Below are 15,789 nucleotides of genomic sequence, written 5' to 3'. Positions count from 1 at the left end.
ATCAACCACCAACACTACCTCCACTCTGACAGCTGTCACATGTACCACTTCCAAAAGTCTCTTCCTTACAGCTTTGCCATCTGTGAACATTGCACCTGCAGTGGAAAGCAGGAATTGTCAAAATATACTGGTAACCTTACTGATAAAATTCTATCCAGTACATCCATAAACAAATCTCCTATACCATTTGCTCCTTTGATACCAGTAAACCTGTGATTATGCAGTATCACCCTGGTCTTGAAAAACTCAATCACATTCTCCACCATGGCTTCGAATTCTCTCACCACGCTCTGAGATGAGGGATATGCTACCCCTCCTTGTCTCAATAGACAATATTAGCCCATTGCATACACTTCCATATACCACTCTTAATTGAGCATGTTAGACCTAGGGATCACTATATGTGATGCACTACATAGATTCAGTGTTTCCCCACAGTCACGAACATTGCTGCTATTAGTTGAAGGAAACCTCATTCTATCAGTGTGTCTTTGATTATAATCTATCCCAGTCTGAGCCACTTGATAATCTCATCATCACTCTTGCATGCCACCTGATAGCTTTCTTGGAGACAGGATCAATCCCTGGGGGTTGTATGAGTGTACAGCTGATTTTTTCTCCTGGGCTGTTCTGGGTGTGGTGGTGATTTCCCCAGCAGTACTGTGAGACCATTTCTAGCACATCTCCTTTGACCTCTTTGGGGATGCATTAGTGGCCCTATTCCACACAGTACTTATTAGTTGTCTGCAGAATTGAGGCATAGCGAATGTTTCACAATACAGCTGGTGAGTTAACTGCTACGTCAACTTGTTTGGTACGTACTGTGTGTTTCAAGCTCAGGTTTGTTTATTCTGCAATAGCACAGTGGCAGAGTGGTCGTCTGCAGTGCAGAAGGATGTGCACCATATTAGGAAAGAAAACAAAGGTTATCGTGTAGGTGCCGCAGTCCATTTATCCACTGTATCTTACATTTGCAGGGGAAATATTTTTTTTTTTTTTTTTTTTTTTTTTGTGCACTAGTTGAATGTAATCCTGTACTCATGCATTGCTGCATGTGTTCCAAAGTGATGACTGATAACTTTTTTGAAAACATTCAACTTTCAGTGTTGTTAAAACACCTATTCAAACAGAAGGTATAGTATTACCAAAAAAAAAAAAAAAAATTTTAAACAATTGAAATACACATTATACCATTAAATCTGAGTAAAGTTAATTACAGTTTTTGTAACTCTTTTACTGGAAAGCCAACATTTTTAACATTTAAATGCACTGTATTATAAATTTTAAAAATTTAAATGCTGGTATGATACAATAAAATAAATGACACTCCACTGACAAACCAAATTCTTCCCACAGCTGTAACAGCAATGCAAAACCACCTCCTCCAATTAAAGTTTTGCTTGCTGGTTCTGACAGTTTTGTGAATTCAGTATTAAGGCTCTATGTGGACCAGCTGTCCTTGAAGCCGCCTGACTGGCAGAACTACATCAAATTCCTCATAGTTCCTTTAGGTAAAGTATTTATATAGCTGACAGATTTTATTATATCACAAGTAGAAACATAGTTTCTTAACAGGGATGCTACAAACATTAATTGTATAATAGTTTAGTTGGATCATATAACAATGTAATCATTGTGTAACATAATTTTATTAATATTTTATGATGATTATGATAGCTTTATTGATATTCATTGCTAAATGATTGCTCTCCCAGAAGCCTTCACTTAGCACTCTCCCAGAAGCCTTCACTTAGCAGACAGGATGAGAAAATCCAGCCGGCCGGTGTGGCCGAGCGGTTCTAGGTGCTTCAGTCTGGAACCACACGACCGCTACGGTCGCAGGTTCGAATCCTGCCTCGGGCATGGATGTGTGTGATGTCTTTAGGTTAGTTAGGTTTAAGTAGTTCTAAGTTCTAGGGGACTGATGACCTCAGATTTTAAGTCCCATAGTGCTCAGAGCCATTTGAACCATTTTTTGATAAAATCCATTTTTCATTTCATCCTGTCTGGTAAGTCTTCCTTGACACAATATTGAGGTGACTTTCCCTGTATATGCAAGCCTTTCCAGTCTCTTTTCCTCCAATATTTTCTTGCTTTTTGCCAGAAAAAATGGACACCTGGTTCCAAAAACTAGCAATTTTACATTTCTTTGTCTATCTGTCAACTATCAGTTTATGAGTAGACACACTGTCTTTTTGTCTTCTTCTCATTTTTACTTTTGAGTCCACCAATTCAGCATTGGCTTTGCATCCTATTTCTTTTCATACTCACATATCTTTCTTATTTATCATTTACATATTTATCGTTTACATGTCCCCCCCCTCCCCCTCCACATTTCACCTAATTTTTTTTTTGCATGTATGTTTTGCTTAACCGCTTCATCCCCATTTTATTGTTAATTTATGTATGGCTTACCAACTGCTTTTTCTGCCATTTATCATCACTCATATTGTAGATTTAGCATTACATTGTTAGTTTCTCAGTTATTCTCACCTTCTGTGTGTGCTGTCTGTGATATAGCTTCTTAGATGACTTTGAGGAATTACTTCTTACCTTTTTTTCTCTTAACACTCTTGTTCTCTTCCTGACTGGTGTACGGCGATCTCATTCCAAAAACTTAATCCATTTGAATTTTTGCATTTTACTCTGGAGTTGCTACTTTCTTACATGTTACTAAGTAGGCATTTTATCTCTCTCTATTCATTTGAAGTTTCATATTGGCATGTTCTCTCCTGAATAAATAAATTTAACTTCTCATTAGGATATCTTGCATTACTGATTATAGTTATGAGGTATTAACACTTATAGCATACCATTTCTACATAGAACAAGATTTAATAACTAGCAGTTATGATTTCCCACACGACAATAGTGAAACTGAAACCCCAATTTGCTTATTTTTGAAGTCTGCACAGCTTTATTTTTGTAGGCAACAACACATTAGCTCGGTATCTTGGATCTTTGGATGCCGTATATGCCTCTGCATTCACAGTGGATAGCTGGAAGGAACTTTTAGAACATGCAGAGCTACAAAAGACTGACTGCCAAGAAATGCTCAATAGGGTTCATCGTTATCTGCATAATGCGAGTGCCATTCTTCAACTGCCAATTGCTGAAGCGATGATAACTTATAAAGAGAAAAGGTACTTTTATAGTCTTTTCTATGTTGTATATTATTATCGTGTTGATTTTATTAGTTACTAAAATACAGATTAACATACTAGTAAGCCCTGCACATTTGAACTAATTTAAAGTACTAAAAAGATGCACGTTTTATGAATTACTACTATAAGTATGTCACATTTTAATCCACCAACATTCATGACGATTTTTATTTTTAACAGCTCAGACGATGAATCTTCTCAAATATTTATACCTTTCATCAACGTAAGTATGCATAATTTACTACGTAAATTAATCTGTTTTCGACAGCCTTACATGATTTGTATAAGTGTTTCAAGCATTAGTTATCAATGAAATAATTTTTAAGAGAAGTCTCTCTCTGACCAACAAAGATATTTTCCTTCATGGAAATCAGCAATAGTCTACACGAAAATACAATTTCAGCTTAATATTTTAATATCTATTAGTGCTTCGTATTTGAAAACAGTGTGCAGTCAATGTTATAATATCATTGTTGTGGAGGTGGTGATGGGGTGGTAGTTGTTGTCATTGTTGTTGTGTTCTTCACTCCAGAGACTGGTTTGGTATATCTCTATAAGCTAGTTTATTGTGTGCCAGCCTCTTCATCTCTGAACAACTACTACAACCTACATATATTTGAACCTGCATTATGTAGTCAAGCCTTGACCACTCTCTACAGTTTTTATCGCAAAACTTCCCTCAAATTCCTTGTTGCTGCAGAATGTATCCTATCATCCAACCCCTTCTTTCTTGCTCGCTCCATAAATTTCTATTTTTCCCAATTCAGTACAGTGACTCCTCGTTATCTACTCAATCTACCCATCTAATCTTCAGCATTCTCCTGTAGCACCCTGAAAAGCTTCTATTCTCTTTTTGTTTGCTACTTTCCAGACAAATACATTCAGAAAAACTTCGTAACACTTTAATCAGTATCAGATGATAACAAATTCCTCCTTTTCAGTAATGCATTTCTCTATCTTATATCCTTTCTACTCTAGCCATCATCAGTTACATTGCTGCCCAAATAGCAAAACTCATTTACTACTTGTACTGTCTCATTTCCTTATGTAAGTCTCTCAGCATCACCTGATTTAATCCAACTACTTTCTGTGACCCTTTTTTCACTTTTGTCGATGTTCATTGTATAATCTCTTTTCGCAACACTACCCATTTCATTCGACTGATCATGCGAGTCCTTTACTGTCTCTGACAGAATTGCAATTCTCAAAGTTCTTATTTCTTCCCTGTGAATATTAATTCTTTCTCTTAATTTTTCTTTGGTTTTCTTTTCTGCTCCCCAATGTACAGATGGAATAGCATCGAAGATAGGCAATGACCCTGTCTCACTTTCTTCTCGACTATTGCTTCCCTTTCATGTCCTTTGAGCTCTTTATAACTGCATTCTGGTTTCTTTACAAGTTCTAAATAACTTTTTGCTTCTTGTATTTTACCCATGCAGCATTTCTCAAGAACCCAAACTGATCTACCCCAAAGGTGGCTTCTGCAAGCTTATCGATTTTCATGTAAATAATTTGTGTCAATATTTTACAAATATGACTTGTTAAACTGATAGTTCAGAAATATCCGTACCTATCACCAACTGCTTTCTTTGGAATTGGAATTTTTACATTATTATTAAAGTATTTCACATGTCTCATACAGTACCTGGCACATCAGGCTCCAGCTCTCGGTGGAGAATCTTGTGCATCGCATGACACATTCTTGGGGATGTTTTGCCCACAGGCTCTATTTCAAGGAGCCTCCTAGTGCACCCAACGTGGTGGGTCCACCCTCACAGCAGGGTGAGTGGCATGTTGTGACGCATTCACGTCCGCTTGAGGCAGAGGGCCAGTGTGGACACTGGCTGCCTGGCCTCGCCCATTCACACTACGAGTGGACAGGTGGCTGCTCCTACAGCAGGATCTGAGCAGGCACGGGTGAGGGGGTTAGTAGTTATTGGGAGCTCCAGTGTTATGTGCTTTATGGAGCCTCTTATGCAGATAGCATTCAGGGTGGAAAGAAAGCCAGTGTGCACTCATTTAGTCTGCTGGGGGACCTCATCCGAGATGTGGAGGTGGCCTCGCCTGTGGCTATCGAGCATGGAGGATGCTGTCGTCTGATAGTTGTGGCTCACGTCAGCACCGACGGTGCCTGTCATGTGGGTTCTGAGGCCGTCCTCAGTCCGTACAGGCAGCTGATGGAGGTGGTGAACACTGTTGGCCTCACATGCAGGGTGCAGGCAGAGCTCACAATTTGCAGTGTTGTTTCCTGGGTTGATCGAGGTCCTTTGGCTTGGACCCGAGTGGAGGGTCTCGACCGAAGGCTTCATCAACTCTGTGATCGTCTTGGCTGCAGATTTCTAGATCTGCGTTATCGTGTTAGGATTTGTAGGACTGCCCTTGATAGGTCAGGGGTGCAGTACACAGAGGAAGCAGCTACTCGGGTAGCAGAGTACTTGTGGAATGCACGTGAGGGTTTTTAGGCTAGGCAATAGTATGAGGTGCTCTGATGAACACTTGACAGTTGATATGCAGTAAGGGAAGTTAAGTGGTGTTCAGAATAAAATCACTTCAACTTTCATAATTTTATCAGCAAACTGTCACAGTAGTCGTAATCAAGTTTCCGAATTTTCTGCCCTCCAGGAGAGCTCTCACGCTAAAATTATTCTGGGAACCGAGAGTGGGCTGAAACCCGAAGTGGAAAGCTCTGAGATATTTAGTGGGCACTGGAACATATATTGGAAAGACAGATTAAAGGCCGTAGGAGAGGGAGTGTTCATTGCAGTTGACAAAAATAGTCTCTCTGTTGAGGCCAAAGTTGAGTGTAACAGTGGAGTTACCTGGTCATGTATAACAGGTGTAGGTGAAACTAAATTAATTGTTGGATGTTTTTACCAGCCACCCGATTTTGCTGTGACAGTTCTAGAGTCATTCAAAGGAAGCCTGTAGTCAATATCGCATAAAAACCTAGATTGTGCGATACTAGTTGGAGGTGACTAACCTACTGAGTATAGACTGGGATGTCTGGGGTTCATTGCTGGGGATACAGACAGACAGTCGTGTGAAATACTTTTGAACACGTTTTCTGATGAAAACTCTCTTGAGCAGCTAGTTTGGCAGCATGCATGCAGTGGAAATATGTTAGATCTGGTAGCTACAAATAGGCGGGACCTTACAGACAATATCAGTTAGAAATGGGGATTAGCGATCATGATGTCATTATAACAACTATGATTACAAAATTTAATAAATCAGTCAAGAAGGCTAGGAGAATGTGTCTGCTAGATAGAGCAGATAAGCAGTTGTTAGCATCTTACTTAGATAGTGAACTGGCATCAGTTAGTTCCAGTAAGATGGATGTAAAGGAATTATAGGTTTTAGTGTAAGGAGATTGTAAACTGTGGTCTGGGGAGTTATGTGGTTAGTAAGTGGACAAAGGATGGAAAAGACCACCATGCTTTAATAATGAAATTCAGAGGATGCTGAGGAAGCAGAGGCTGTTGCATTCTTGGCTGAAAAGGGACCACACAAATGACAACTATGGAAAGATCTATGTATGAAGCATACGGCTACCACTGTCACATCTCTACAAAAGACCTGGCAGAGAACCCAAGAAAATTCTGGTCTTATGTAAAATCGCTAAGCGGGTCTACGGCTTCCATTCAGTCCCTTGTTGATCTGTCTGGTGTGGCAGTTGAAGACAGCAAAACGAAAGCTAAAGTTTTAAATTTCATGTTCAAGAAATCGGTTACACAGGAGAACCATACAAACATACATCATTTGACCATTAGACAGGCTCCCATATGGATGACATAGTAATAAGCATACCACGTGTAGAGAAACAGTTGAAAGATTTGAAAGCAAATAAATAACCACGACGGGATGGAATCCCAGTTCTGTATTTGAGAGAGTACTCTGTGGCATAGGCCCCTTACCTAGCTTGCATTTATTGTGACCGTATCACCAGCACAAGTGACGCCAGTGTACTAGAAGGGTAGACGAACAGACCCGCAAAATTATGGACCAATATATCTTACTTCTGTTTGCTGCAGAGTCTTTGAACATAATCTCAGTTCGAATATAATAAACTTTCTTGAGACTGAGATCCTTACGTTCATGAATCAGCATAATGTAAGGAAGCATCGCTTGTGCAAAACTCGTGAAGCATCACTTGTGCAAAACTCAGCTTGCCCTTTTTTTAGATGATATACTGCGAGCAATGGATGAAAGGCAACAGGCAGATTCCATATTTCTAGAAAGTATTTTACAAGGTGCCTCATTGCAGGCTGTTAAGCAAGGTACAAGCTTATGGGACAAGTTCACAGATATGAGAGTGGCTCGAAGACTTCTCAAGTTATAGAACCCAGTATGTTGTTCGTGATGGCAAGTATTCATCAGAGGCAAGGGTATTGTCAGCAGTGCCCCAGGGAAGTGTGATAGGACCACCGTTGTTCTCTATATACATAAATGATTTGGCGGACAGGGTGGACAGCAATCTGCGGTTGTTTGATGATGATGCTGTGGTGTACGGTAAGGTGTTGAAGTTGAGTGGCTGTAGGAAGATACAAGATGATTTAGACAAAATTTACAGTTGGTACGATGAACGGCAGCTAGCTCTAAATGTGGAAAAATGTAAGCTAATGTAGATGAGTAGGAAGATCAAACCTGTACTGTTTGGATACAGTATTGCTAGTGTCTTGCTTGATACAGTCAATTCCTTTAAATATCTGGGTGTAACATCGAAAAATGATATGAAATGTAATGAACATGTGAGAACTGTGGTAGGGAAGGAGATTGGTTGACTTTGGTTTATTGGGAGATTTTAAAGGAAGAGTGGTTCACCTGTAAAGGAGACAGCATATAGGATGCTGGTGCAATGTATTCTTGAGTACTGCTCGAGTGTTTAGTATCCGTACAAGGTTGGACTGAAGGAAAACATTGAAGCATTTCAGAGGTGGGTTGCTAAATTTGTTACCGGTAGGTTCGAACAACATGTAAGTGTTATGGAGATCCTTTGCGAACTCGAACAGGTATTGCTGGAGGGAAGGTGATGTTCTTTTTGAGAAACTCTATTGAAAAAATTTAGTGAACCAACATTTGAAGCTGACTGCCAAATGAGTCTGCTGCTGCCAACATACACAAGGACCACAAAGATAAGATACAAGAAATTAGGGCTTATATGGAGGCACATAGACAGTAATTTTTCCTGCACCCTATTTGTGAGTGGAATTCGAAAGGAGATTACTAGTAGTGTTACAGTGTATCTATATAGATGTAGATATCCCAAGGATAGATGTAGATATCCCAAGGATATCAACAATTGTGAAGTAATGTCATCTACTCCAGAGGCTTTGTTTTTTATTTAGATCCTTCTGTGATCTATCAAATTCTTCTTGCAAATATATATCTACCATTTCATCTTCATCTACTTCCCTCCCCCTTCCGCCTCTATAATATGGCTTTGCAGTTCAGTTCCCCTGTATAACCCTCTATATATTCCTTCTGCTTTTGAGGTTTCTCCTCTTAGCATAGTATTGGCTTTCCATCTGAGCTCTTGATATTCATACAGATGGCTTGCTTTTCCTCAAAGGGCTCTTTGATTTTCCTGTAGGTGGCATCTGTCTTTCCCCTATTTATACCTGAATCTACAGCCTTGTATTTGCCCTCTAGCCACTCCTACTTAGCCATTTTGCATTTTCAGTCTTTTTTTTTTTTAGGTGTCTGTATTTCCTTTTGCTTGCTTTGTTTGCTGCATGTTTATATAGTCATCTTTCATCAATTAAACTGAACATTTCCCGTGACATCCAAGGTTTCTACTAGGCATTGCCTTCTTACCTTTCTGATCCTTTGCTACCTTCACTATTTCATCTCTCAAAGTTACCCATTCATCTTTTACTCCAGTACTTTCCCTCGTTTCAGTCAAATATTGCTATTGCTCCCTTTGAAAGTTTCAACACCCCTGGTTCTGTTAACTCATCCAGATCCCATCTCCTTAATTTCCTACCTTTTTGCTGTTTCTTCAGTTTTCACTCTCACTTCATAACCAATAAATTGTTATCAGAGTCCACATCTGCCCCCAAAAATGTCATACATTTTAAAATTTGGTTTCTAAATCAGTCTTACCTACAATCTTTTTACATGATTGTTAAACCACTTCCTGGCTCTGATTATATTAAGGTTTGTGCTAAATTTTGTCAGGTGTGTTTCTCTTTCATTTCTTTCCCACAATCCATATTCTCCAACTATTTTTTCTTTCTTCCTCCTCCTCCTCCTCCTCCTCCTCCTCCTCCCCCCCCCTCCTCCTTCTTCTTCTTCCTACTACCAATTTCCAGTCCCCCATCATAATAAAATTTTCCTTCTCTTAACTGTCAAAATAATTTCTTTTATTTCATCATACATTTCCTCAGTCTGTTCATTGTCTACAGAGCTAGTGGTATATAAACTTTTACTGCTGTGGTGAGGTGTGTTGGCTTCATAATGATGTTGGCTACAATAATGCATGCACTACAGTGCCCAGAGTACTTTATCCTCATTCCTATTTTCTTATTCATTATTTTGCCCTCTCCTGTATTACCATTATTGGATTTTGTGTTTATATCCCTATGGCCATTTGGGCAGAAGTCTGTTCCTCCTGCCTCTCCATGTCACTAATTTCCACCATATTCAGTCTATCCAATTCCCCCTTGTAAATTTGCCAACCTGACTATCCAATTAGGGTACCTACCAGTACATCAAAATCCAATTTAAATCACAGACACAAAATCAGACCAAAATAGACTTTTAAAATGGGAACCATAAACATACAATGATGAAGGTGGGCAAGCTAAAGCAAGCTCTTGATAGTATGAGAGAACTTGGGATTGGAATACTGGCACTACAGGAAACAAGATTCAGGGATGAAAGCTTTATCGAATCAGAGGGATATGTACGAGGGTTGTCTCAAAAGTAAGGTTCCCAACTCTGTGTCCTTACCGTATATGGTGCAATGTGAAATCTGGCAATGCCACTGTGTTCACCGGATCCCCCACCACCGATTCCAACAACCAGTGTGGCTCTGCAATGGTCAGTACCTGCCTGACAGCCATAGGTGATGGAGCCTGTCATCGCCGTCACCACCAGGTGTGAAATTCGTGCGGTCATCTGATTTCTGCACACAAGAAAGTTACCACCTGTAGAAATTCATTGGCAATTGATTGAAGTGTATGAGGAAATGTGTATAAGCATTCAACACATCCACAAATGGTGTAGGGAGTTTGCCAATGGCTGTACGGACGTCCAGCTGTACGGACGTCCACGATGAACAACAAAAGTCGGAGGCCGTCAATTTCCGACAAAGTTGTGGTGAAAGTTGAGCCAAATCACCATCCGGCAACTGGTTGCTCAAATTCCTGAGGCTTCTGAAGCTTCAATTGACAGGATATTTAATGAAAAGCTAGGCTACCACAAGGTGTGCACACACTGAGTGCCGCACATGCTTTCAGAAGTCCACAAACAGCTGCGCGTCGACTGTGCTCGGAAGTTCTGGAGTGAATGCAACAAGAATAAGGAAGACTTCCTTGATTACATTGTTACGGGGGATGAATCATGGTGCCATTATGTTACTCTGGAAATGAAACAACAATCACGCCAATGGAAACACACTGGATCACCACCACCAAAGAAGTTTAAGCAGCAGCTGTCAGCAGGAAAAATCATGGTATTGGTGTTTTGGGACCGGCATGGTGTACTGTTCATTGATTTTATGCCTAGAGGGACCACCAAAAACTCGACAGGTTATTCTGAGACCTTGAAAAAGCCCAGACGGGTAATCCCAAAAAGCTCAGACGGGCAATCCAAAATCGTCATAGGGGAAAAATCAGCAAAGGCGTAAGGCTGCACCACGACAATGCCCGTCCACATGTGTTGCAACAAACAAAGGAGTCAATCGACAAATTTGGCTGGGATGTCATTGACACCACCCCCCCACCCACCCCCCTTACAGCCCCGATTTGGCACCCAGCGATTTCCATCTGTTTTCGAAATTGAAGGAGCACCTAGGCGGTCTATGATTCCAGATGGATGAGGAGTTGCAAGAAGAAGTTTCCAATTTCTCAACGGGTTGGCGGCAGACTTCTTTGAGATGGGAATGCAAAAGTGGGTTACTCGACAGAAAAAATGCATAGAAAAAAATGGGGACTGTGTGAAAAAATAGCTTAAAGATCAACATCTCCAATGGTGTAATCATTTTTTCGAATAACAAATTCCTTGTGTCTAAAAAGAAATGTGGGAAACTTATTTTTGAAACAACCCTCATAATTCTGAAAGGGAAACCCAGTGTTGGGGGGCCAAAGCAACCCTTTGTTTGGCACAGCCTTTGTAGTAGACTGTAGGTACCTGGATAATATCACTGGGTGGAAGGCCCTAAAAGAGAGTCTGTCATATCTGACAATGAAAATAGGAAACAAAACCCATACAATAGTAAATGCACATGCACCAACAAATGATAAGAACAAAAAAGACAAAGTAGAAACTGAACATCTTTGGTCCACTTTGCATATGGTAGTGACAGATGTGGACAAAAGAGGTGTTACTATTTTGCTAGGAGATTTTAATGCCCAAATAGGCATGAAAAGGAAGTTTAGAGGTCCTGTGGGAGGTTATCCAGGCCACAAGAGAACAAACAAGAATGGTGAGAGATTAGTGGACCTGTGTAGGAGACACAAGATGAGAATAATGACCACCCATTACAAAGCTTAGGTAAGAAAACAACATGGGCAGCCCTGGAAACAGGATTGGGGATAAACAGCTAGACCATGTAGCAATCCGTGACAAGAATCACAGATAGATTATGAACACGGAAGTGAGGAAAAATAGCATGATGGAATCAGATCACTACCTGATCGAAATAAAATTCAGAAGGATACCCAACAGTGCAAGGAAACATAGGACCATAAACACTCCCAGAATTTACCTAGATCTTCTGAAAAAACACAGTGCAGAGTATGCAAACAGAATGGTAGTTCAGAGTGATTGGAAGAGAGAGAAAGATATGATGTTAGAAGAGGCAGTGCACGTGGCTACTAACAACAAGAAAAGGAAGTATGAATGGTGGGTGGATGAATGTGAGAATGCAGTCAAGACCAGAAGGAAAGCATGGATGAAGTGACAATCCTGTAAAAAGCAGGAAGAATGGCCGAACTTCCAGTATGCGAGATAAATTGCTATCAAAACGATCAGTAATGCCAAGAGAAGTAGATAGAATGAGAAACTCGAAGAAGCAAACACAGCCTTCAAAAAACACAGATCACGAGTATTTTTCAGAGAAATGAAGAGCAGAATTAAGGACTTTGAGGCAAAAGAACCCTTCGTAATAGACACAATAAAAATTGGGAGAAAGAGATGTGTGAGGAAATGACAAGGTATTTTAGGGATTTGCATAACGCTGAAGCACTGACAGTAAAGTGGACACACTTACACTCTAGGGATGAAAGTCAGGATAGTATAGACAATGCACCCACCAGGGCAGAAGAAGCAGAGGCAATTAAAAACCTCAAAAACAACATGGCATCAGGCAATAATGGTATCTGTGCTGAAGAGATCAAGTGGGGTGGGGCTGAAATAGAAAGAAGTATGTACAATATAATAATGGATATATGGAGAAATAAGAAAATACCCATAGACTGGAAAGAAGCCATTATAATACCACTACACAAGAAAGGGGACAAGAAAGTAGTGGGTAACTACAGGGACACCTCTCTCTTAACCACAGGGTACAAGTTTTTGTCGAGAATCTTGCTGAACAGAGTTGAAGAACAACTTGGGCTGACAATAATAGAGTACCAGTGTGGCTTTAAAAAAGGGAGTAACTGTACAGAACAGATATTTGGAATAAAAATGATAATAGAATACAGACGTAGGAAAGGAAAAAAGATAATAGTGACATTTGTGGACTTCCAAATGGCCTACGATAAAGTTGACAGAATAACCTGTGTTTGATGTGTTAGGAGATAGATGACTGGATGCTATAATGCATACAATAATAAAGGAAACATTAAGTGACACTACTGCCAGGATCAGGCATCGCAGTACGCTGTCAGACAGCTTCGAAATAAAAAGAGGAGTCCGGCAAGGGGATGGACTGCCACCAGTTTTATTTAACCTGGTTTTGGACGTAGTAGTGAGACAGTGGAGGCAACTAAATAGTAACATGAAGATCAAAGGTGTGCAAATATGGTACAATGTCAAACATAATGCAACAGTGAGCTGCCTGGCATTCGCGGATGACATGGCACTCTTAAATGAGGCAGAAGAAGAGGCAAAGACAGCACTAAAAATCTAGCAGAAACAGGAGAAAAGGTTGGACTGGAGATTCTATATAAGAAGACCAAGACATTGAACACTGAGTCTGACTGAAGATAGCTGGCCAAGAGGTTGAGAAAGTCAACAGTTTTCTTATTTGGGGGAGAAGATAACAGAGCAACAGTAGCACAGTAGACAGGGCACAGCTCTTGCAGAAACTTTGGTATGCGGTGAAAACAACATATGGCAAGAAAAATCTGTCGCGGAATGCCAAATTGCAACATTACACAGCAACTGTAAGAAGTGCTGCTCTTTATGCATCAGAAACGACCACACTCAGCAAGAGAGCTTGTATACAGTTGGAGGAGGAGGAGCAGAAAATTTTGAGAGACATATGGGGCAACAAAAACCATGGGTATATCTGGATACACAGAACATGATAGGAACTTTATGAAAATATTGAACCCATATCGAATGAGATACGGAAGAGGAGGCTATGATTTGTTGGATACATCATGAGGATGGACGAGGAGAGGTTGACTAAGAAGATATCGAATGCAGCGTGTCATACAGGAAACAACTGAGTGAAGGAAGTCAGAGATGACTGGAAGGCTGTAGGAATAAAATAGAGTAATCTGCAGGCAGTACTACAGGACAGGGAGAAGTATAAAGGGTTGGTGGACACCAAAATCAAAGTTGTCAAAACAGAAGAAGAAAGAAGACGTGCAAAACAAGCCACACATGAACCTGGAGGCTCCCCGTAAGACTGCCAATTTTGTTTTTCCTAATGACAATATACTGCTGAATAGTCCCCACCCAGAGATACAAATGGGGGAGTATTTAACTTCCCGAATATTTTATCCAGATGGATGCTATCATTATTTAATCATGCAACAGAGCTGCATGGCCTTGGGAGAAATAACAGCTGTAGTTTCCCCTTGCTTTCAGACATTCACACTACCAGCTCGTTGGCTAATGTTACAAGGCCACATCTATCAGTAATCATGATTGCTGGCACTGCAACTACTGAAAAGGCTACTTGCCCTTTTTCAGGAACCACTGAGTTGTGCAAACCACCTCTCCTTGGCAAGCTCCATGATAAAATGACCATTGTCAGTAGACCTACTTGTCCATCTACTATGCTCATATTTGTGACCAATAATTAGTTCAGTGTTATGAAATGGCAATCCAGTGAAAAGGAGCTGTGATGAAAGCAGAGGAGTATTATTTACTGGAGTTATATGCAGGTATCTACATGGATTGTTGCTACATTGCGGATTTTTAAAAATCACTTTCTCATGTCATTCACCTGAAATTCACCACTAAAGGTTACCACAATGTTTAGTCTCTAGCAGCATATGCTTAATCTTGTTCAGCAGCTATCTACAACCAGTATAAATGTGCCATTATCAGTGCTTACTATGTTTCTTCTTCTTGTTTCTAATGGGCCTACTTTGGACCACACTTGTTCGACTGTTGGGCTTTGATCTTTGCCAATGTAACTCCTTCCTTTCTTCTGTCCAGGGGTTATCTTTCCTTTGGGGCTTTTCCTGAAACCCTCGGGGTTCCTTCAGGGCACGTTTCACAGACTGTCTGTTCTGTGGATCTGTTATTCCCAGTTCTTTAACGTCCTTTTCAGTTTCTGTCAACCAAGTGGTGTGAACCTTCTTGTTTTGCCTGAAGGTGAACAGATGGTAGGTCACTCTGTTTGGAAGCAATCTTGCAACATGGCTATAGAAAGCTACCCTTGTTTTTCTTGCACAGTCAGAGAGCCTCTCAATATGTTTGTAGAGCTTCAAGTTATGTCACCTTCTGAATTCCCCATCTCCTTCTACCATGCCTAGGATCTTTCTGAGGATTCTCCTCTCTCTGACTTCCAATTTGTCCACCAGACCTCTTCAGATATTCCCATGGCATACAGGGCACCACTGATGTGTGTTGCTTAAGTTTCAGGTTGCTTGACAGCCATTTTTTGTTGCAGGTGTTCGTAGTCAGTCGATAGGCTAGTTCCAACTTATTGACTCTCATGGATAATGACGTTTTTCTGATAAGTTGGGTTCAATCCATTCACCGAGATACTTAAACTTCTGTGTCCTTTTGATGTTTCCCTGGTCTAGTAACATCGTTCTGTTAGTTTCTTTGATGTTGGCAAAGAACTCTGTTTTCTCCAATAACACTTGGTCAAGGTTTCTAGAATGAGTCTGTGGGTTTTGTTGTCTAGTCCTAGTTCCTGGAGTATTTTGTGAAGCAATTCTCTATTAACGGAGTCATAGGCCTTCCTAAAATCAACAAAGGTGACGACCACCTTGTGGTTTCTCATCTTGGAGTATACCAGTACAGTTTTAAGGTTGAGAATCTGTTCAGCACA

General features: G+C 40.4%; 1 protein-coding gene across 3 annotated transcripts in view; it reads left to right on the top strand.

The window, feature by feature from the left end:
- Positions 1–15,789, top strand: part of LOC124787753 (phosphofurin acidic cluster sorting protein 2) — a 691,488-nt gene that overhangs the window by 616,304 nt on the left and 59,395 nt on the right. For all 3 annotated transcript variants that reach the window (XM_047254663.1, XM_047254747.1, XM_047254832.1), the window contains exons 13-15: positions 1,357–1,511; positions 2,930–3,143; positions 3,345–3,387. In XM_047254663.1, coding sequence (XP_047110619.1) covers positions 1,357–1,511; positions 2,930–3,143; positions 3,345–3,387 — 412 coding nt within the window. The remainder of the gene's footprint in view (positions 1–1,356; positions 1,512–2,929; positions 3,144–3,344; positions 3,388–15,789) is intronic.

Source organism: Schistocerca piceifrons, chromosome 1, assembly GCF_021461385.2.
Source record: "Schistocerca piceifrons isolate TAMUIC-IGC-003096 chromosome 1, iqSchPice1.1, whole genome shotgun sequence".
Classification (NCBI taxonomy): domain Eukaryota; kingdom Metazoa; phylum Arthropoda; class Insecta; order Orthoptera; family Acrididae; genus Schistocerca; species Schistocerca piceifrons.
The sequence above is the reverse complement of the archived record's forward strand: the minus strand, read 5'-3'. Positions and strand labels throughout refer to the sequence as shown.